The sequence below is a fragment of the Eublepharis macularius genome, chromosome 4 (assembly GCF_028583425.1).
Source record: "Eublepharis macularius isolate TG4126 chromosome 4, MPM_Emac_v1.0, whole genome shotgun sequence".
In the NCBI taxonomy this organism is placed as follows: domain Eukaryota; kingdom Metazoa; phylum Chordata; class Lepidosauria; order Squamata; family Eublepharidae; genus Eublepharis; species Eublepharis macularius.
In genome coordinates this window covers 38163936-38186260 of record NC_072793.1, presented here as the reverse complement: position 1 = coordinate 38186260, position 22325 = coordinate 38163936, and the positions used below count along the sequence as shown (strand labels likewise).

The following is a 22325-nucleotide window of genomic DNA, read 5'->3' as shown; positions in this document are numbered from 1 at the left end:
AATGTCTGTAGTACACCACAATATCCTTTTCTTGAGACACAGCAAAGTGTCTTTGGGCTGTTGACCAGTGCTCTGGCTCTTGCTGGCACCAGTTATCAAGCATAGTTTAGGCACCATTAATCAGAGCTAATGGGAAAGATAAGATTAAGAGGCCATTCCCCCCCTCCCAAAGTGGACTGTCTGGTGATCAAGTCACATTTAGAGGAACTAGAACACATTCCCAAGACTTCCTTGCTTCCCGGCCATCAGGGTGACTGAATTTTTTGTCTTGCTGCCACTTTTGTGCTGAGCAACAATTTGCATGGGTGCTGAGGTTGCATATTCTCATTTTTTCATTAGCTGCACACTCCCCATATTGCACACTGCTCAGGAACTGAGGGCAGTGCAACGTTTGTGCCTGGAGGTTCCAAGGTATATACAGAAAGAGCTCCCCTCCTCAAGACAAGGCTCTTTCTGTTTTTCAGTTTGTCCTCCCAATCTAGGCTACTGGTGTTTATTGTACCTTCAAAGAAAACAAATGAGGCCCTTGACAACAAGGATAAGAGGGATGACTTTCACCTGACATTGCCCCTAGACACCCAGTGGAAAGAGGGGATGACAGAGAGCATAAGGAGGTGCCTTTTCTCTGTTCAGAACAGACAGAGACTCCTCTTGCCTGTGCTGATAAACAGCAGAAGAAAATTGAAGGTCTCTGTCTGCTTGGAGCAACCTAAACAGACAGTGCTGAGCTAGATAGACAGATATAATAAAACATTTTCATATCATAGATGCCCCGTTGGCTTGGAAATGATAATCATAGTTTACTTCTCAGTTCCATCTAATATGGTTACTTTAAGCCGAATTCATTTTCCACCTCAGTTTATGACTGAGAGCCAAGCTACAAGAGACTAATTACACGAGGTTGCACATGTGAAGGGAGTCACAATGTTTGCTAGGAAGCTGAGTTTTAAAAGAGATTGGAAGGCTTTGTCAATTTCCCCTCTCTACAGAGCCAGGGAGATGGCTGCTCAGAGGGTTTGTTAATTTCCTCTTTGCCCCCAGAAGGCTTTGTCAGTTTCACCTCCCCTTCTAGGAGGCGAGGAGGAAATAAACAAACCCTCTGAGGAGCCATCTTCCTTGGATCTGTAGAGAGAGGATATTGACAGAGCCTTCCGATCTCTTTTAAAAACTCAGCTTCCCAGCTAACATTGTGACTGCCTTCACGTGCACATCCTCATGTACTTCGTCTCTTGCTCACATTGTCATCTGGTTAATCTGTACAAAGTTAAGATGAGAATGAACCTGTTTAAAGTTAGTGTGCCAGGCTTCAGGATTCTCTTCTGGCCCTTTGACTCTACACGCACTACAAAAATATGTGAAGTGGGTTTCAAAATGCTGCATGTAAGAATGCATGTAGTTTACCAAAACCTACAAAGGTTTTAAGAAGGCCCATATTATAGTATTTTGTGTGTGTCCTGGAAAAATTCATGGCTAATATGAGGAATTACAACTAATATAAGGAATTAATGTGCTTAGAAGATTTCAAGTATCTTTGAAGTGCTGTACATTTTAGTGTTCAGGCATAGGTTAATATCTTGATGTTTCCCTTCAAAGACTTCTACTGGCTGGTTGCCTGGAAGAAAGAAAGGATTATATGAGTCAAAAGCCCCAAACCGGATTCATTCACATAGCAGGAGTAGAATCAAAATTACATACCAAGTTTTTGCTGGAAATGGCAGGGCGGCCGGAGGTGGGGGAGAGACAACATCAGAATATGTTCTAAGAGGTTTGGATCTGAGGGACAGGAGAGAAGTCAGTTTGCAAATTTTTATCTACACAGAACATGAAGCTGTGCATCAGTTTAATTCAAAAGACTAAAGACGACAACATAAAACACCAATTAAATTCCTGCAAATGTGAGACATGAGTTAGTTCTGTTATACCTTTGTATGCAGGGCTGAAATGTGTGCTTTCATATGTGAGCTGTGTCATAAGCAAGAATGGGCATATATTGTATTCCGGGGCTTGCTTTTGTGATTCCCTTCTATCAATTACAGGTAATTTATATTCTGCGAAATTTCCAAAACGTTCTGGCTTGCAGGAACTGAGTGCCTCAAAATCAGACAAAAGTCCAATATCCATATTAATTCTAAAAGGAGTTGTAGATAGTTGTTTAAAAACGTTGAACAAAATTCTAAATGAAATGTGCGTTGGTTAGTCCAAGTCTGAAGCATCGCCTGATACACTAAAGCCAATCCAATGATGTAATGTTCTCTGTACTTATGTTCTTTAGACTGAAGATTATTTAAAGCACAAGATCCGAAACAGACCCGTATCCTCGGAGCTGGTTGATATGCACATTTTACAGGGTAAGACTGGAAGCGCTGTTCTCCCGTGTTTGTGTTTTCTCCTGTGTGGTTCTGTATTCTTTCCATTTGTTCTTTGGATACTTCCTGTAGCCGGGGCAATCCCACTCAGGAAGGTACTTGTAACAGTTTTCATGCTATATTGTCAAAGGCTTTCACGGCCGGATACAGTTTTCATGCTGTATCTAGTTCAGCACTGAACCAAGTAGTAGAATGGTCAGCTTCAGTCATCAGGCTTTTTAATCCCTACTTTAGGAGAGAAAAATAAAAAGCACCGTTAATGCCTGCATGATGATACTTTGTAATCAGAACAGTGCATTATTCTGTAATTCTAGAGCAGGGGCAGCCAGGTAATCTTTTTGGCCCATCTGCTGAAAAAAATGGAGCATCTATCTGTGAAGATGCCAGGAAAAAAGGTGTGTGTAGAGGTGGTGGGGGTGGAGAGACAAGGGCTATATTTGTACACACTTATAGCAAGGATCAATACAAACAAAGGTGGGGGGGGATAGTCTCCTAAATACAATCAAGAGGGGGGACAAAATATCCAAGGAGACTATACCATATTGATTTATCAATCACAAACATTCAATAAGCCTTTCCACAATTAAACAGTTCATTCATGAATAGTCAACTCCTAAATATAACCAACCAAGCTTATATTAAGCAGTGTCCGTCCTATATAATACTTTCTTGTCCAAGTGTCCTTCCAAAATATCTTTCAGGCAACAGACCATCGTGGCCACGTGGGTTCCAGCTGACGAACAACAAAGCTCCTGGAGGCAGAACCGCTCCTGGAGAGTTGGCAACGGGTGTGCCAGCATTAATCACATCCCGTTTCACTCCACTTTGCTTCTTCACGAGCCTCTTTAAAGTGCAATATAATCCTTCACAATAATTTACAGTGCATTGATAATGACTTGATACCGATTTCCTCTGGTCTGTCAAAAGGAGCGGTTCTCCCTCCAGGAGCTTTGTTGTCCGTCGGCTGGAACCCACGTGGCCACGACGGTTTGTTGCCTGAAAGATATTTTGGAAGGACACTTGACAAGGAAGTATTATATAGGATGGACACTGCTTAATATAAGCTTGGTTGGTTATATTTAGGAGCTGACTTTTTATAAATGAACCCTTTCACTGTGGAAAGGCTTATTGAAAGTTTGTGATTGATAAATCAATATTGTATAGTCTCCTTGGATATTTTGTCCCCACCTCTTGATCACACTTATAGTAAGCCAGGCCCCGGCAACATTACCAGCATCTCAGCCATACCTGCCGTCTTCTTCCACACTGCTGGCTCCAGTAGTGCTGCCAATGCTTGCTTACTTGGATGGGGATTTGGCCCTGAGTATCAGGAAAAGTGGTCTGGTGTCCACTGTTGACATGAGAGGTATGTCTGCAGTGAGTTTTTGTTTGGATCCACCTGGGGCAGCACAGATGGCACAGTCCATCCAGGAGGGAAATCATGAAACCCATTGCCTTATTTTCCTTGGTTCAAACATTACAGAGTACACAGGGAATGTATGGGTTTTCACAACAGGCCAAATAGCATAAACACACAGGACCTTTTCAGATGGAGAAGATGGCATGAAGGGAATACTGAAGCTTCTTCTCTTCACATCTAAGGGTTCCCATTCAAACCAGACTGCACAGGAATAAGTTGAAGAATACTCACACAACTCATGTCTGACTGTAAAACAAGGTGGAGAACTCAGACCAAGCCTTCATAATTCCTTAGTTTTAGAGACCATGGCTGTTTCCACACATCCTAATGTTGCACAACATTCATGGAACGACGGCATCTTCGGGGCACGATTTCTGACATCATCACGGCACGGAAACAGGATCATGACGCAATGATATCAGAAATTGCGCCGTGAAGACGTCCTCATTCCATAAGCGTTGCACAATGTTAGGACATGTGGAAACGGCCCCCATTTAAGCGGCATGTTTGGCATGCCAGAGCAGCTCACTTGCATAGAATTCCCCTTGGCCCAGCATTATGTTTAGAGCTGAGAACTCATGTGTAAGTACAGTGTTCAGACTTCAGTGAAGCCATGCTGTGCACACAGTAAGCACCCTTTAAATGTGCTGTTGAGCAACCTGCACCACTGTACAAGCAAGTACTTTTAATAATCCTGGCCAGTCAAATCAGCCATGGGAATAATTTCCCATATAGGCACACCCTTAATCATTGGTTTCTGTGGCAAATGATTAACTTTGGTCAAAGGTAAGTACCTACCATCATTCTACAGTTCAAGTGGGATGCTGTGCATCATGATTGTGTGCTGGTTTTTTCCTGGAAAAGACCTGGATTGTTTCCTCTTTGTATAATTGCTCTAACATGAAAATCTGTGATAGAAGAATATTTCACATTCTGTATCTACAAGACATACGGCCAGCCACTTCCTTGTAAGAGCTGACATTGTCCATATTGCCTTTCCAGATTCAGCCACCGAGGGGTCCATTCAAGGTACTCAGATGAAACTAAAAAGAGCCCGTCTTGCAGACAATCTGAACGAAAAGATTGCTCTTAGGCCAGGTCCTCTGGAGCTGGTGGAGAAGAATATCATTCCTGTTGACTCAGCTGTGAAAGAGGCCATCAAAGGTAGTGCCATCCTTGCACTTTGTACACGAAAAGCGTTGCAGGGAAGAGAACCTCTTCCAATGTATTTTTTCTCCATGGGAATGCCTTTGGAGTCATTCCCATGAAGAAATACAGATCCATGTAGAAGCGCCACCAGGACTCTAGTATTCTTCTCATGGTTCATTCCAGCCTGTTCCCCTACACACACACACACAAACATGTCTCTTAACTAGCTGAACAGGAAGACACTTGATCAAAGCCAGACATGGCCCTGGAAAGATTACACCGTGCAGCAGGAATCTTCCTTCCTTCCCCTGCTCACTTTCTGGCTTTCAGCCTTTCAGGGGCTTTTGTGATAGAGCTTGTCTTTCCCAGCACTTTACTTATCAACAGAAGCCAAGGGTCAAGCGTTTTTGCCTGCTAGATTGCAGGATATTGTGCTGGAACACTTTCCAGAACTCCTTGTGTATGCTGAGTGGCAGAGAGGCATCATCTGGCATAATCCACACGGATTCTTGAGGAAGCAACATCTGTCCCAGGAAGAGATCTTCATGGCGTTTTTCTATCAGGTTGTTGTTCGAAAATTTCAAAAATAAAGAACGGTCTAGATCTGTAAAATAGTACAAATTAGGAGTTATTTTGGGACATGTTCCTGCTAAGTCCCTTGTATATATTCTCACCTGTGGTGAGAAATGTTTACCAATGGCCTATGCTTTAAGCATATAAATTCAGCTGAAACAGAGGCACTGTGTCATGAAACAAGGGATACCAATTACATTCCTTAGAGCTGTGAAATTTTGTACTAAAAATTAAGAAAAAACTAATGATGCATCTAAGAGAGAAGTATGCTTTGTGGATTCTTACGGGTCTTTGGAACTTCATGGGTGCAATATACCCTGAAAATGTGTAAGCAGCTTCTGCTGAAAGATCAAAACCTACTAGGAAACTGAGCAATACATCCAGTAACCAGAGTTCGAGACTGTGGGATGGATCCAGCAGAAAAAGCCTGCTTGTGCTAGAAAAAACTCCTAAGCAATGGAATGTGGTAGCTGCTTGCACTAAATCATGCTTATTGTATCCCCACTTGCATTTCTGCTTAAATCTTGTACAACCAGGGCATTTTTTATGGGAAAAGAGGTGGTGGAACTCTCAAGAGGGAAATGAGGGGAACTGATCTCTGTCTGGAGATTGGGGGGTGGGGGACCAGACGTGAGTATTTTCAAGAGGTGCCGGAACTCCGTTCCACTGTGTTCCAGCTGAAAAAAAGCCCTGTGTACAACCAATTTCTAGGCACTGTAATATAGAGGGAGGCTTTAGGTATTATACAATATCTTGTGCAAGTGGAACTTGTGTATATTAATGTGTAAAGAGATCACTCATTGCCTAGTCTGCTATTTGTATAGTTGTGAGAAACTCAGCACTATTTCCATCTGTTTTGATAATGCATCACTTTTATCTATTTCTCACCTAAGATACCCAGGTAAAGTTCTCAAAATCCTCAGATGCCTTTGCTTTTGAAGAAGACAGCAGCAATGATGGGATGTCCCCAGAGCAAGTCAGAAGTGAAGATTCGGAGGGATCCACGGAATCAGCAGCAGGAACCAAAATTTCAGAAGCAGGGTTCCCCTCAGTGTCAGGGACAACTCAGGTAAAACACTGAGGACAATCCAGATGAATTAAATAATCCCATACTGGGAAAATAAGACATCACATTGTATTAAAAGAGATGCTACCCTTTTATGAAGCCACGCACCCAATGGAAATAGATAATAGTTTACTGAGGGCGTGGAGGGTGTCTTGCCGTTCTGGCTGTGCAGTGAGATGAATGACACCACTTTCCCTTTTCCCACATATTGCCAAATGATCTCAGAAGTGTGGTGACAAAACCCTCTGGGCGATCAGTCTTCAGTAGTTAGAGCCACCACGTAGAATATTCTAAAGTTCATTGCACCATCATTGGTCATTTCTTTTCTACCTGAAATGTCTGAGGTTCCCCCCTTCTGTTTTTTTTAAAGCTTTGTCACACTGACATGACACACGGTGCCGTCTTCAGTGTACCTGCCATATGTTCACTCTATCCCTGTGGCTGAGCATTTGGGAATTCTTTTGTTGTGATGTTACCACATGTGTCATGCTTCAGGAGAGCAGTCAGGCTTTGAGAACTTTTACAAACAGAACATACCTATCAAACTTTAAGAAAAGCTTTTGAAAGTGTCATTTGTTCGTCCATCATTGCCTTATTAAGCGGGGAAGGATAACTTTGTTGAAGTGCAAAACTGCCTGAGATCGAGGGGATCTTAGTGACTATGTAGGGTCCAGCTAATCAGTGAAGTGCACAGCTGGTTCACAGCAAACGTGCAGAACCAGTTTTCCAGAGTTCAGCTGTGGAAAGCAGGGCTTTTTTTCAGGGGGAATGCGGGGGAATGGAGTTCCGGAACCTCTTGAAAATGGTCACATGGCTGGTGGCCCCGCCCCCTGATCTCCAGACAGAGGGGAGTTGAGATGGCCCTCCGCACCACTGAGTGGCGCGGAGGGCAATCTACACTCCCCTCTGTCTGGAGATCAGGGGGCGGGGCCACCAGCCATGTGACCATTTTCTCCGAGGGCAACCCATTAAGTCCCACCACCTCTTTTCCCAGAAAAAAAGCCCTGGTGGAAAGTATCGATTATCAGACAATCACAGCAAGAGTTTTTAACAGAAAACTGGTAGTCCCAGAAAGAAAAAGATTTCTCTCCCCAAGCTTTGAAAATGGGTAAAAAATAGAATTTCCGCCCAAATCTCTGTGAGGGTACTGTAGCCTAAGGAGGAAATCATCGAAAAGGTTAGCCTCTGATGGTTACATAAAACACTGGGGTGTCCTGCGAAGGATCCAGGACCATTGTTAACCTGAACACGACATATTCTTGGCTTGGGCTGCCCGCCTCCATTCCACAGCTCTGTTACACAGTGTACTTGGCATGGGGCACCTCCATTTTCCAGGCACTTATGGCAGAGAGCCCAACAATAGTCCATTTGGTTTCCCTAATAACACTGGCCTGATAAATACAATTGCCTGAGCTGTGTAGAAATATTATGGCAGAGAGTCCTAAACCACCCCAAAATGTTGAATTGATTGTGATGAAGACTCAAAAATCGGGTGCCTCTTACATACGTTGTATATATATATATTTAGGGTGCCAGAGTGTTCCAAGTACCTGTGCGTTATGTTGACATCCTTGCAAGAATTCACAATCCCAATTCAGAATTAGCAGTATTCCTATTCCTTAGAATCCATCGTCTAGCAGGAGACTGGTACTGCAATCCTGAGCAGAGTTATACCCTTCTAAGTCCATTGAAATCAATGAGCTCAGGAAGGTATAACTCCACTTAGGACTGTACTGTGATTCTACAGTGAAAGCTGGAATGTTTGTGTGTTGGGGTAATTATTTCATATGTTGATAGTGCATTTTATTTTAGCTAGTTTCCTCATGAGCAACACAGTTTGTAAACAGCAGTTAGGATTTGGTAGCTGAATTATGAAACTGCACCATTCTCACTGCTGTGAGAAGCCCAAGCCTCCAGACTCATAGGGAGTACTGATTGTGAGCTGTAGGGGTGCAGGACTGGGATAAGGCAGCCACCATGCGGGCTGACCTGGGCGGCTCCCAGCAGCCTCCTCACAAGGTGCAGGAGCCAATGGGCTCAAACTGCCCAGCTGGCCAATCAGCGGCAGCCTGACTGAGCAGTGGGAGGGCCCATTGCTGTCAGACCTGGCCGGTGCAGGCTCCAATCTGGTCTGTGGGTGGGGCTTAGATAGGAGAGCCAGCCACACCTCTTGCACAGTTGCCTATGATCAGCATTCTGCCCACCCACCCCTTAGCTTTGTGGGGACTTGGCGTAGATGGAGTTTGGCCTCTCCCTTCTGTGGTCCGGGGTTTTTCAGTCATTCGGGTTGTTGGTTGCTGGTTACACTTCTGTCACAATTTTTGGGGTGGGGGTGGCATGAGGCAGGGATCCTTTGGGGGGGGGAAATACCCCTGGTTGAGATTGTTTCCCCATGGATGGGGATCCCCTTAAGGGATCTTGGGAGCGAGGCACCTAAGGGGCAAGCCCAGTGCAGGGGTTGCCGAGGCATTCTCATTCCCAGATGGCAGGGGAATCACACACTGGCTTACACCCACATGCATTCCCACTGACTGCCGTCCCATGGCCCCCCTCCCCGCAGCTGATGGGCTGAGAGATGGGGGCTCATCAGCCAATGCTTGCATCCAACCCCCATATGGTGCCAGTACGCTGTAAAGCTGTAATCAAAAAAGCTGTGGCCTTTTGAACTCTTATTTGGTGGCTCTGTGTCTTCTGTCGCCTCGCCCTTGCCCTCCACACCCTTGAACTGGATCCACAAATTGCTACCAGTCCTTGCTTCTTATACTCTGTTTGTGTGGATTCTCACATGGATTGGACAATTTTAACCATGCCCATACGAACCTTCTTTTCTTGCAGTTTGCATTAGTGTGGTTAAAATTGCCCAGACCACATCAAGAGAAACTCATACAAATGGTTTGCCACAGGGAGTTGCCTCTGCAGCGTTGCTGTTCAAACGGGCGCCCATTCCATGAGTTTTGCGTGATTTTGCATGGCGTTTAAGACATGTGAAAATGGTCTTGGTTTCACTTTGGGAAAATTTCATTCATGTTACATTGGCCATGTTACAAGTTGCAATAGGCAATGTATCAGGAGATTGATGTTGCCTCTCAAGGGGATTAGCTAACCTATAGATCAAACCAAAATTAAGAAAAAGAGGTAAACAAAGTGCACAAAGACAATTATATCTGAACCGGTGGGACTGGTAGTGTGAGCCAGGTATGTATATTTATCTGAAGATGCCTGTCTGTGAATAAAATAAAAAAGAGTCCAGTAGCACCTTTAAGACTAACCAATTTTATTGTAGCATGAGCTTTCGAGAATCAAATTCTCTTCGTCAGATGCATCTAACGAAGAGAACTTGATTCTCGAAAGCTTATGCTACAATAAAATTGGTTAGTCTTAAAGGTGCTACTGGACTCTTTTTGATTTTGCTACTACAGACTAACACGGCTAACTCCTCTGCATCTTTGTCTGTGAATAGACTCCTTGAAAGTGTACATATTAATAGTCATTTAAAAAATGTATATTCGATGGGCTTCTGATTTCAGGACCATTCCAGTACCTTTGAAAATGATACTGCTGATGTGACATCTCAGCAGAATAGCCAGCCAGAAAGTCCAAAAGACTTGAACGGGCAACAGACGCCTCCAGTCCCTATTGCCACATCAGCAAAGGTATGGCATTGCTGTCTCAGTATTGGGGAAGAAAATTTGTAAAGATACACAAGAAATAGTGCCAATCTAAAACAACAAAACCTGCATCTAGGGAGATCAGGGGAAGGCAAGACAAAGACTATAGCAGTGTTGGCTTTGTTTGCTGATGGGAGTTACTATACCTCATTGCACATCACAAAAAAAGCTCAGCTGAAATGTATGGCAATGGAATTAGAACCCAGATAATTAAGCTAAGAGGGCAAGTTGGCAGTCCAATAATATGTAGTGCTTATATTCAGCCCAAGTTTTTTAGTTGGTCCTGGCTATGGGGTGAAGAGGATATTGAGTCTGATGGAATGCTGCTCTTCAAAATTATCCTTGAGTATACAAACCTGAGTACATATTAGGTATCTGTGGGCCAAACTACAAGTGACAAATGACACAGGTTGGACACTTGTCAGCTTCCCTCAAGTTTTGATGGGAAATGTAGGCATCCTGGTCTTGCAGCTTGGCTCTCCAACTGCTGTCCAATGGACTTTTCAACTGTCACTTGTCCGACATTCCGCCAAGCTGCCTACATTTCCCATCAAAACTTGAGGGAAGCTGACAAGTGTCCAACCTGTGTCATGCGTCACTTGTAGTTTAACCCTGTGTCTTTAAAATAATCAAAAGGAGCACCCAGGAAAGGATTAGGTTGCTACTTTGAGGTATTTTTAAAAGTATGAATAAGTCTTTCACAACTGACAGAGGACAATCATATTTTGTAGTTCCCAACAAATAGAAAAGACCAGAGAGAACCAACTCTTAGTATGGCCTCTCTTACATTGTCATGCACTATTCCGATGTTATCTCCAAACAGCAGCCACAGAGCTTTATTTGAAGTCCAGAAAAACGTGATAGTCTCCAAAGAGAGGCTGACAAAGTAGTTCACGCAGGTGACTAATTGGTTGGGTCATCTTAAATCACCTACCCAAGTACATCGAAGGCTCTCTGACTGAATTGTTATTTGTGTCACTGTACAGTCAAAACCCTCAAGTGACAGCAAGAACCGCCACAAAAAGCCCAAGGAGACGAAGCCCAAAGTGAAGAAGCTTAAATACCACCAGTACATTCCTCCTGACCAGAAGGCCGAGAAGTCTCCTCCTCCCATGGACTCGGCCTACGCCAGGCTCTTGCAGCAGCAGCAGCTCTTCCTACAGCTCCAGATCCTCAGTCAGCAACAGCAGCACCGGCACCATCAGCATTTCAACTACCCTGGCGCTCACGCCAGTCAGCTGAAGTGAGTGGAAACGGAAATGGTTCCCACAGCAACCCCCACACACAACTTTTTTGTTATAGAAGCTACGATTATTTTTTCACAACATATTTTGGCCAGAGTTAGACACTTTCTCAGTGCCCTTGATGAGGGATGTGCTGTTGAAATCCATTTGTTCTGCCTTCAAGCCTCTGAAGAACTTAATACACAGCCATGCAATACAAAGTAAGGCAAATTAAATTATAAATTAAATATCGTTTACCCTTCAGTGGCTATATCCTTAACATCTTTTTAACCAACAGGGGAAGCATTACCATTTCTTGAGCAAGTTTTATTTTAAAAGGTAAAGTTGAATCAGCTGGACAAGGAGAAGATGCCACGTCTTCCCTTCTAACAGCATAAACAAGGAAACAATTGGCTGATTCCGCACACATTGGATAATACACTTTCAATGCATTTTATCAATCGTTTGAGGTGGATTTTTTGTTCTGCACACAAAAAAATCCGTTCCAAATGATTTATAAAGAGGATTGGAAGTGCATTATCCAGCGTGTGTGGAATCAATGTTAATTTTTAAAAAATCTGTCCTTTTGTTTTTCAGGCAACCCAGTGAGCAAGTGGGCAAAACCACAAGCTCTTCCCCAACAGGTGTTGCAAACAGTCCTCTTTCTCCTGTGAAAGGCACCTTTTCAGGACAGCCCTGCATTTCGACTCTCAAACCGGGTCCTTTGCCATCCAATCTGGATGACTTAAAAGTGAGTGTTCTGTGTTGGGTAATAGTAAGTAAAAATTTCCATGTCAGGAGGTAACATCTAAATCCTCCAAATTCAAAATTAAAACCACTCCTGCAACTAGATAGCAGTCACTGGGAAATCCAGGGAACTGGTAAAGGTTAAGTACTATGTTTGCATCCAACATTTGAAAATATAATCTACATCTAGTTTCTGATTTGGGGTTCCAGTGACAATTATTTCTGTACTAAATTCTACAGTACCAGAGCGAAGACAGGTTTTTTTATTATGTAGTTCAGAATGGACATTGACTTGCTTTCAGATAGCACTGCATGGACTCTGATTTGCAAATGCAGCTTAACTCAGGACTATTAAAGAAGGTTTGTTGTAACTATATTTGCAATGTTAGAAGATTATCCTAAGCCCATCCTGGACAACAATTTCTTGAACCTAGTAGGCATTCAAGTCTAGTTCAAACTCATTGTCATAAACTTTGGTTTATACCAGAAATGTGAGTTTAGAAAGCTTTATACTCTAAATGATGCCAAAACAATAGATAACATTAAAGATGCCTATTTCATGGTGCATAATACAGTTTATAGCTAAAGTCCAGGTAAAAACCAATTGCACTCAGCTCATATGCTGTAACTCTGTCAGCAAAATAATCTCAGTTAACGTTTTTTTAGGACAAAAGAGGAATGGAGAACTATATATGCTGCTCTGAGCTCTTTGGAGGAAAGGCAGGATAAAAACATGCTAGATGGATGTCAGAATAGGCCTGCTTGATTCAGCCAGGTTGCTATTTTCCCACAAAGATGGAGCAAACAGAGGTTATGTGGTTGGGGTGCAAATCAGCACTCTTCAGGTTCAAATCCCACTATTGCCATGAGCTCAAGTAGGTGGCCTTGGGTAAGCCTCTCCTCTTAGCCCCAGCTCCCCAGCTGGATTGTGCAAATGATAATAACATTGATTTTGTTAACTGCTCTGAGTGGGGCACTAAACTATCTAGAAGAGCAGTATATACGCGCAGTTGTTGTCACTAACCACAGGGCTTTTATTTCAGGTGTCAGAGTTGAGGCAGCAGCTCCGAATAAGGGGCCTTCCCGTATCCGGTACAAAAACAGCTCTGATGGAACGTCTGCGGCCTTTCCAAGAATGCAGTGGGGGTTCAGTGCCCAGTTTCAGTGAAATAACTACAGTCACCTTCCCAGTGACCCCAACAAGCTCTCTCTCCAGCTACCAGTCTCAGTCCTCAGCCAGCCTGTTATCCAATGGCTTTTACCACTTTGGCAGCACCAGCTCCACACCACCCATCTCCCCAGCTTCTTCCGACCTGTCAGTGAACGGCTCCTTACCAGACACTTTCAATGAAGGACCCATGTCTTCCCCACAGTTTGTCTTGCAGCCTTCACCTGTGCAGGGTGGGTGTGAAGAGAGTTTGATAGGAAGCATGAATGGAGCTGGCATGCAGCTGGAAGTGGAAAGAGTTGACACAGAGAAAGACAAGATGCTGGTGGAAAAGCAAAAGGTCATCAACGAGCTAACCTGGAAACTGCAGCAAGAGCAGAGGCAAGTGGAAGAGCTGAGGATGCAGCTTCAGAAGCGCAAAAGGAGCCATGGAGCAGAGGAGAAGCAACCCTCCGGACATTTCTTTGGCTTTCCAATCAAGCAAGAAAACACTGTGTCCAGCTGTCCATTTGCATCCAAGCAAGCTACCTTGAAGGGGCAAACCAGCAGCTCTGATACTCTGAATAACTGTGGGCCGCCACAGTTGCCCCGCCTTGTAAATAGCCATTGCATGGAATCTTCAGGGCAAAATGGCATACTGTCTTCCACATTCCTAAGCCCACAATGCTCCCCCCAGCATTCTCCACTAGAGGCAGCAAAGAGCCCACAACATATCAGCCTTCCCCCCTCACCAAACAGCCATTACCTCCTTTCAGTGTCCCCCAATACTCAAGGTGAAGGACGCAGCTGTTCTCCACAGGCAAACAGCCATTTACACACAACTCCGGTAAGGAAGCTTAGAATATGTAACATCTTTCATGTGTACTTTTTAATGGTTTGGTGTTGTGGCTAATAAGGGAATGAAAGTCTATATGAAAAGGCCTTTTGCCTGAGAACCAGGCAGGAGAGAGGATAAGAGCAAGAAGATTCTGAGTTCTCCCGAATCCCTAGGTGACCCTAGGAAATGCATAAAACGTTACGTAGCCAAGCTTCCTTTTTTTGCTAGCATACAATAAATTGGTGTTGGTACTACCAAGCTCACAGCATTTTAGAAGTTGGGGATAGGTGATGAGAGTGTGGCTGTGCATGAACATGTTACACCTGGAAAAGGTTTCTCAGCCTATCCCTTGAACTTTTACCTGTCACAGGTGGAATCTAGAAATCACAGTGGTGCATAGTACTAGAAGGTGGTGCCTCACACAGGATCAGGTCATTTTCTCAAATTACAGGGCATCTCAGCTGTCACCCCCCCTAAACACCTTTCTAGGCCTTTCGGGTTCAGAGGTGGGTCTTCTGTTCTTAAGTAACACAGTTTCCAATTCCTTCCAGTGTTATACAGTCCCAGTTTTCTTAACTTCTGCATCTTGTTGCCTTTGACCTGCTGGCGGTACGGAACAACCATCATCTCTGTAGGGATAGGCAGCAGGACAGTGTGGCTCCTGGGCAGGTTGGAGCACTGGGCCTATTGCAGGCTAAATGAAGGTCTAGTTTACATGGGTCCCATTTCCCCAAGAACGCAGTAGACTCACAAGTGAGTTCAATAACAACCATTTATTCCAAATATACAATAAAGGCAAGGAAGTAGTTGCCACCACCCTTCCTACACATGGCCTGCAAATCCCTCTCTCCACTCCATTAGCCACTCCAAATAGCATCATGCTGCTGCTTTTAAAGCCTGCCTCGACCAGCAGAGCTCAACCCTGTACCAGCTGGTGCTGCTGCAGATCTCTGCTGGCCCTGATCAGGCCATCAGCCAAAGCTGCTCCACCTGGGGTGTGCTTTGCCCTCCTAGCGCCTGCTTCTCAATGTGACCTGGACACCCTTTCTTCTCCACCAGCATCTCTTAGCTCCCTGCAGCCCACCTGACCCCAGGTGTGGTCCCCCAGCCACTTGACCCTGTCACAGGATATATTATATTCTTGACACCCCTGCAAGTCTTCTCCACCCATCCAAGATAAGAGCCTCCATCTCCCTCTCTCCCCCCCGCCCCCCCACACAGGTACCTTGTCAGAAGTAAAGTTATTTTCTGTTACACATTCTCTTATGGGATAGAGAACATTTTCAGTAGTTCAGGAAGGATAAATATAGCAAGGGAGACTGGGTAAACTGCCTTTGCTGTTCTCTCAAATTTCTATTCATTGACTGATCGTTTACTCCTATGTGCAAGGGGCAAATATGTCTAGAGATTTTTGATGCAATCATAGAGCTGCACAGCCTTTGCTCACCTGATTTTTTTATTCCTGTGATTGACTTTTCTTCTTGGTAGATACCAACACAGGGAGGCCAGAAGTATGCTCTTCTGTCACCCAGCTTCTGTAAGTCAAATGCTGCCCTTCCAGAAGGAAAACAGCCTCCACCATACGCTGATGCAGTGAAGCAGGTAACTGTCTGGCGCTTGCTAATTTATGCTTGACTGTGGCTTATTTGATCTGATGGCTGCTCATGTAGCAAAATCCCTTGGAAGATTTCAGTGTGTTGTGTGGCCTGTGAGTGAAATCAGCTCATTGCTACAGGTTCGAAATGTAGATTTACCATCGTAGAAAAACAATTCAAGATGTTCAAGCAAAAGCTCAAATTCAATCAACATTTGACTTGGACAGAGGTTGAGTAACAGGCGGGAGTGAGAAACAGCAGTTCCATCCTGGCTAAGGCAGGGGCTCTTGACGTCTCTTTTCATCCCTCGATAAGAAACTATGTAAACAATAGCAGGACTGTGACCTCTACAGGACAGGTGTTAGCAATTTTAAAGAAAAACCGGATCAGATTCAAGGTTTTGGCATTAACCTGTAAAGCCCTATGCGGACTGGGACCGGCGTATCTGTGGGAACTCCTCTCCCTATATGAGCCCCGGAGGACACTTTGATCCAGTGACAAACAGCTGTTAATGGTCCCTGGTCCCAGGGAGGCCCGCCTAGTGTCAAGTCAACCAGAGCCAGGGCCTTTTCGGTCCTGGCTCCAACCTGGTGGAAAGCTCTGTCTAAAGAGACCAGGGCCCGGCCGGATTTGTTATCCTTCTGCCAGGCCTGCAAGACAGAGCTGTTCCGCCAGGTGTATGGTTGATGCTGGTTGAGCCTCCCCGCCAGCCGACTAGAGGAAAACATTCCCCCCTACTAGAAGTATCTACCACTCAGCCTGTTAAATACTTTTGGAGATGGTTGGGTGGTGGTTTTTGGAGAAATCTGCTGTTGTATGTTTAAAGTATTTATACGGTTTTATTGGTTTTAAAGTTATATGTATTTTAAATTACTATACTGATTGTAATCCGCCCTGAGCCTGCTGATGCAGGGAGGGCGGAATATAAATTGAATTAAATAAATAAATAGAGATCTGTGAATGACCCAGCTTTGTCCGAAGCACCCAAAGAATACCTTGTTCAAGTGGGCATACTTGAGAGCACCAAAGGTTGACTCCCAAGAGCAGGTGGCGCTCAACCAGACTTACTAGAGGAAGAGGGAGGCTGTGACCCTAATCAAAGAAGTAATATTAAAGTTTATAGGATTTTCTTTTGAGTAAATATAATTGGGGACAGTTTGAAGCAGAGATTGGGGAAAGGCATTTCATTGTGTGTTGCCAGGGAGATTGAGGTTGCTTCTCAGGCTTTTATGCACCTAGAGGGTACATTAAAAGGTGTATTTGATGTGCATAATAATCCAATAGATTCACCAAATGACTCTGGTATCCTGTGAGAGAAAACTACCAAAAACTACTAAAAAAACTGACAAACCAGACCAGTCCGGCTTTTGGCATTCTCCCGGACGGCCCTCATGATGTTTCCATCCTCCCAAGCTGAGTTTTTTGTTGTTGTTGTTGTTGCATCTGGGTTCAAATAGCTGATGTTTGCCATTTCCCCTGCTTTCCTTCTTGTTGCAGCAGATGACCCGAAGTCAGCAGATGGATGAGCTGTTGGATGTGCTTATTGAAACTGGAGGTAGGCAGTACCCAGAGGATGATTCAGGACTCAGTCTGCCCAGGGAGGACATGTAGTGCCTACAAGGAGCCTTATCTGTCCACTGCCTGTAGCATGGTGCCTATGACTGCTATTTCAGACAATCTCCCTTACATCAGTTAGTCACACTGCATAGCTCTGTTTGAGCCAAATGCCTGCTAATCATGCCAGCTAGTTACAGAGAGAGAGAGACTAACAGTGAAATCCTAAGCAGAGTTACTCCAGTGTAAGCCCATTAATTTAAATGGGCTTAGACTGGAGTAACTCTACTTAGGATTTCCCTGTGAGTGTGGCCATACCCACCGCTTCTTGCACAAGTGTTCTTATAGCCATGCCCAGAGGGAACACTTCCTGTGCCCATCTATGTTGACAAGTTTATTTTAAGCAACGAGGATTCACTTGGAAGTTTTAACAGTGTTTAAACTTTTCCAACATTCAGAAAATGAGCTTTGATTATACTGGCATATATTTAGGCTGTTAAAAGAGAGGGATTGCTAGAGTTTGAATTCAGACCCACTTTTTAAATGAGCCAGGCCAGAAGCTGGGTCTTGTGCACTGGAACCAAGGATGGTTTCTTGTGATACCAGGTGTGGTAGGCGGTAATAAGACCAATGCCAAATATTGGTCATATATCTGGCATGAACCAACACAGAGCTATGCACAATGCCACTGCCCACAACTCCCACTTCTGTCCTCTCCCTCAAGCTCTACCATATCATTGACTGAAAGTACCCCAAACCGCAAGCACAGAAAAGTGGTAAAATGCATTGCTAGCGTGGCACTAGCTCCCTCAGATTCCAGTACCCACCACCTCCTCTTATGCTGACCTCACAATACTACAAACTGTTGCCCTAAACTCATGCCCTTGTGATTTTGTATGCACTAGTCCTTGCACATCAACTTTTGAATCAACACCATTCTGCTGTCTTATAAACATTTCCCCTCGTACTAACATTTTTCTGATGAGTTTCAGCTGCATGAATTTTGCATGAAATTCTTGCACGAATTTTCTTTCCCTCTTATTGCTACCTAATCCATGCAGGCTCACAGAAACCCCAAGAAGCATTAATTCTATAGGGGTCTGATCCAGTAGAAAATTACATGTAATTTTATTTACCCAATACTTCAATAGAGATTATCTGCTGCCATCACAGTAAGACCATGGCTGTTCTGTCCCAGTGGCCATCCTAGTACTGCAAAGAAAAGATGAAGGCCCATTGTCTGTCTCCTTCAACCTTGGAGACAGTGACCACTGAGGTGTCCAATATTTTGTAATATTGAAGGCTATGGAGTAACCCAAGTTGATGGTATAATCACACTGTTGATTAGTTGTTGCTTTCCTGTCACTTTTGGTTTGCAAACAGAAATGCCTGCAAATGCCAAAGATGACCGGCCTTGTCTTCAGAAAGTGCCTCAGATAACAGTGTCTTCAGGGACTTCTGGTACATCTTCCTTACTAAAAGCATCATCTACATTTGAGCAAGGCCCTTCAAGTCAGCTCTCCTTTGAACATGGCCCTGGCAACAATGACAGCCATCTTGAAATCTTGTTAAATTCCCACAGCCCATTGGGGCGAACCAATGAGGTCACGCTTCTGAAGGTAGGTGGTGAAGAGCCTCACTTTGAAGGGGTGATGGAAGGATTTTCCAGCAAAACGGCTGATGAACTACTCACACCTCATGAGATCTTGCCAACACCCCTCTCGCCCATGGAGACTCAGCTGTCTCCCTCTTCTGGTGACGGATCTGGTTTGCATGTGAGCTTCACAGAGTCTCCTTGGGAAACAATGGAATGGCTGGATCTCACTCCACCTAGCTCAGCTAATGGTTTTGGTTCCCTCACCACCACAGGACCCAGCATCTTCAATATTGATTTCTTAGATGTTACTGATCTCAACTTGAACAGCACCATGGACCTGCACTTACAACAATGGTGAACAAGATGAGCCCTACAAATGGTGACGTGACCAGCCATAAATAATTTCCACAAAAGGGACTAAGAGATTAAACCAAGGAACTCTGGTACCATCCAGGGAGGAAAAACTGGAGTCAGTGTTTCCCTGGACATAAATGAACTTTTCATTACAAATGGAATCACCCCCCACATACAAACAAGCAACCTCAAACAAAAGATTCTCCTTCTAATTAAGCAAATCCACTCAATTTAGCTAACCTTAGAACTTCCAAACGGTTTCCAAGGGCAGTCCCTTCGTATGCCTCTGTCCATTTCATCCATAACACATAAATCAACTCTTATCAAGTGCACTATATTGTCCCCACTACAGACTGTAGGCAGACCACTATGTACTCCTGACAGACCCTTTGTGGCTCCCAACACACTTTTGAAAAACCTTTGTCCTCAGCGTATCTATGAACACCTTTTTTCACTAAAACCAGCCTGCTGCTAACCAGTGAGCCTTAGTTGATGGCTTTTCCCTCCCAAAACTATCATACATTTCATTGAACACCTCTTTCTCTGCCTTGCCTTTTGTTTCTGCAGTTTTAAAGGGACTTGCAGCAGAATCAGGGCATGATTTAGTCTACCTGAAAAGAACCAAAAAAGTAGTTTTTTTTTTTTAAAGAGTTCAGAAATGAAGTGTCCTTAACGTAGCGGTAGGAAGGCATATTTGGTGTTCCTTCAGGGCCTTCCTCTATTTTAAAGAAATTCCTAAAATGTGTCTTCAGGAACATTCCTCCTTCCAGTAGTTTGATCATTTTATGAATAAAAAGTGCTTATCATAGAAAGGACCTATGATCATCGCTGAGTTGTCTTGCAGGAAAAAATTCCTCTCATTCCCATCCTATCAGTTATGTCTAGCAGAGAGGATTACTAGGCAGCGTGCATCTCCCAACACTGCTAGCGCTTAGCTGCCTCTCTTTCCCGAATCCTTATCTTCCCCATCTGAAATTAGAAGGGTTGCTGTCTTATTACAGATGCCGCAATAGAATAGCTGTGTGATAAGCTTCTTGGTGTAAATGAATCAGGCTAGTGTGAAAGCCTTTACATCATCTGTTCGGTTGTTTGGCCTGACTGTTTACATTTGCTCCATCTACTTCTGCGTTGTAAATGAGTGTAGCTCCAGGAGCAAGTCTGAACCATGTTAAGTGGAAGGCAGACATAATCCTTATAGCATGACTGTGAACATTCTATTACAGTAAGATGAAGCAGAACAAGATTCCAGAGAAGGGCAATCACATTAAACCACCCCACTGAATCTTCTAGCTGTATCCTGACAACATAGTACTTGATGGAAGAATTTCTGCTTCTTGCGAGATAAACCTCAGCATTGTCCCTCAGGGCTATATCTATTTTTTCTTTTCATCTTGAAGTCTGCCCACAAAACATCCCATCCTTAAAACATACCTGTTCTATGGCGCTGCAAGGAATGAGCTCACTGAAATCGTGCCTTTGATTTCCTCAGCCTACTGGGGGAAAATGTTCCAGTATTGTGGACTAGAAGTAGCCATACAATACAAAACTCAAGTTCACCACGTTCTAGTGCCTCAGCCATTATTACCCTGTTCTGTGCTTCCTGCTGAGTCATCATCTGGGGAGCTGAAGGATAATGAGTCCCCTACCAAAAGAAAAAAAAAATCCTCGAGAACAGCTGTGAATCCACAAATCAAGGAGGAGGAGCGTGTTCTTCCAAGTGTGTAGAGCGCTTTGCAGTAACAAAATTCACTAGTGTGTTTCTTTTGTAAATCCATACACTGCAATTCAGAAAGGTTTGTCAACACAGGGAGGGAGGGAGGAATCCCTTTGACCATTGTTAAGTCTGCTTGGGACAGTTTTTCTGTATATGAACCCACTCTTGAGAAATTTTGTGAGCAAATCTAACCAAAGACTGTTACAAAAATATATACCAATGGAGCATATTTAATATTTGTGTTACTGGAAGGAGCATTTGTTGGAAATCAAAAGAGCTCAGAAAGGACAGTGTACCCTTCAGTATCTTGGCTGGAGGTCAGCTTGAACTGTACCAGGGCAGTGGTTTCTGCAGACCAAATGTGTGAAACTCCAGCCTCAGTAAGGCGTAGTGAAACTCCTGAGGTCAGAGTGAGGAGAGAATCATAGCTGGCTTTAATATTGCTGCATGTTGTATAAAAAAAAGTTTTGCTGTTAAGGTCACTATTTAAAAGCATGATTTTTCTATTGTACAAATGTTCACATTGCACTGGTAGGATAGAGTAATCCTTCACAAGCTTGTTTTTCTTTACTTTTTAATTTTAATATGCAAAAATTTAGAAGTCATTCCATGGAGAGTTTTTTAAAGCACTTGAATCCAGACTAGTTTTAGGTGCTACACTGTCATGCGGTACAGGGCTTTAAGGATAGCATTTGAAGGGATGCTATCAGCTACTAAAATAACCACACGTACTGTAAATAAACACACTGCCTTACCTCTGTGACCAGCACTGCCAGACCTATTAAAAGAATCCCTGTGACTTGTTGTTTTCATTTTTTGTCACGTGCAAGTTTTTAAAAAGCTGGTAGTTCCTTTCAGTCTGCAACTCCTGCCTATGTAATATTTAAGATGTTTATACCCCCCTTTCCCCACCTCAGTGGGAATCCAAAGTAGCTGACATAATTCTCCTTTCCATTTATCTTAACAACAACCCTGTGAGGTGGGTTAGGCTGAGTGACTAGCACACGGTCACAAGCTTCAATAGCAGAGTAGGAATTCCAACTTGGGTCTCCCAAGATCCTAGTTTAACCATGCTGGCTCTTAGCAGTGATTCAGATGCCTTTGGAGCCTGCCCCCAAGGGCTCAAGATGAGTTATAATATCACTAATTTCATCTTTGCTCAGCATCCTTTACTGTAGGTTAGTCTGTAATTTGCCCAGGGCAATCCAACATGTTTTACGGCTGAGCCGAGGTTCAAAGCTGGGCAAATCCCAGCTAGCAATTCAGTCAAGTTTCTAGTCCTCTTACTTCTGAAGAACAATTAGAACCTAGGCT

At 43.8% G+C, this 22325-nt stretch overlaps 1 protein-coding gene across 1 annotated transcript in view; it reads left to right on the top strand.

The window, feature by feature from the left end:
- The window catches only part of MYOCD (myocardin), a 43512-nt gene extending 23536 nt beyond the window's left edge, over nt 1-19976 (top strand). Inside the window, exons 5-14 of the mRNA XM_054975227.1 lie at nt 2273-2348; nt 4789-4950; nt 6402-6577; nt 10102-10227; nt 11229-11485; nt 12063-12216; nt 13256-14206; nt 15686-15799; nt 17290-17347; nt 18730-19976. Of these exons, the coding sequence (XP_054831202.1) occupies nt 2273-2348; nt 4789-4950; nt 6402-6577; nt 10102-10227; nt 11229-11485; nt 12063-12216; nt 13256-14206; nt 15686-15799; nt 17290-17347; nt 18730-19301 (2646 nt within the window). The 3' untranslated portion in view covers nt 19302-19976. The remainder of the gene's footprint in view (nt 1-2272; nt 2349-4788; nt 4951-6401; nt 6578-10101; nt 10228-11228; nt 11486-12062; nt 12217-13255; nt 14207-15685; nt 15800-17289; nt 17348-18729) is intronic.
- Nucleotides 19977-22325: the final 2349 nt, after the last annotated feature.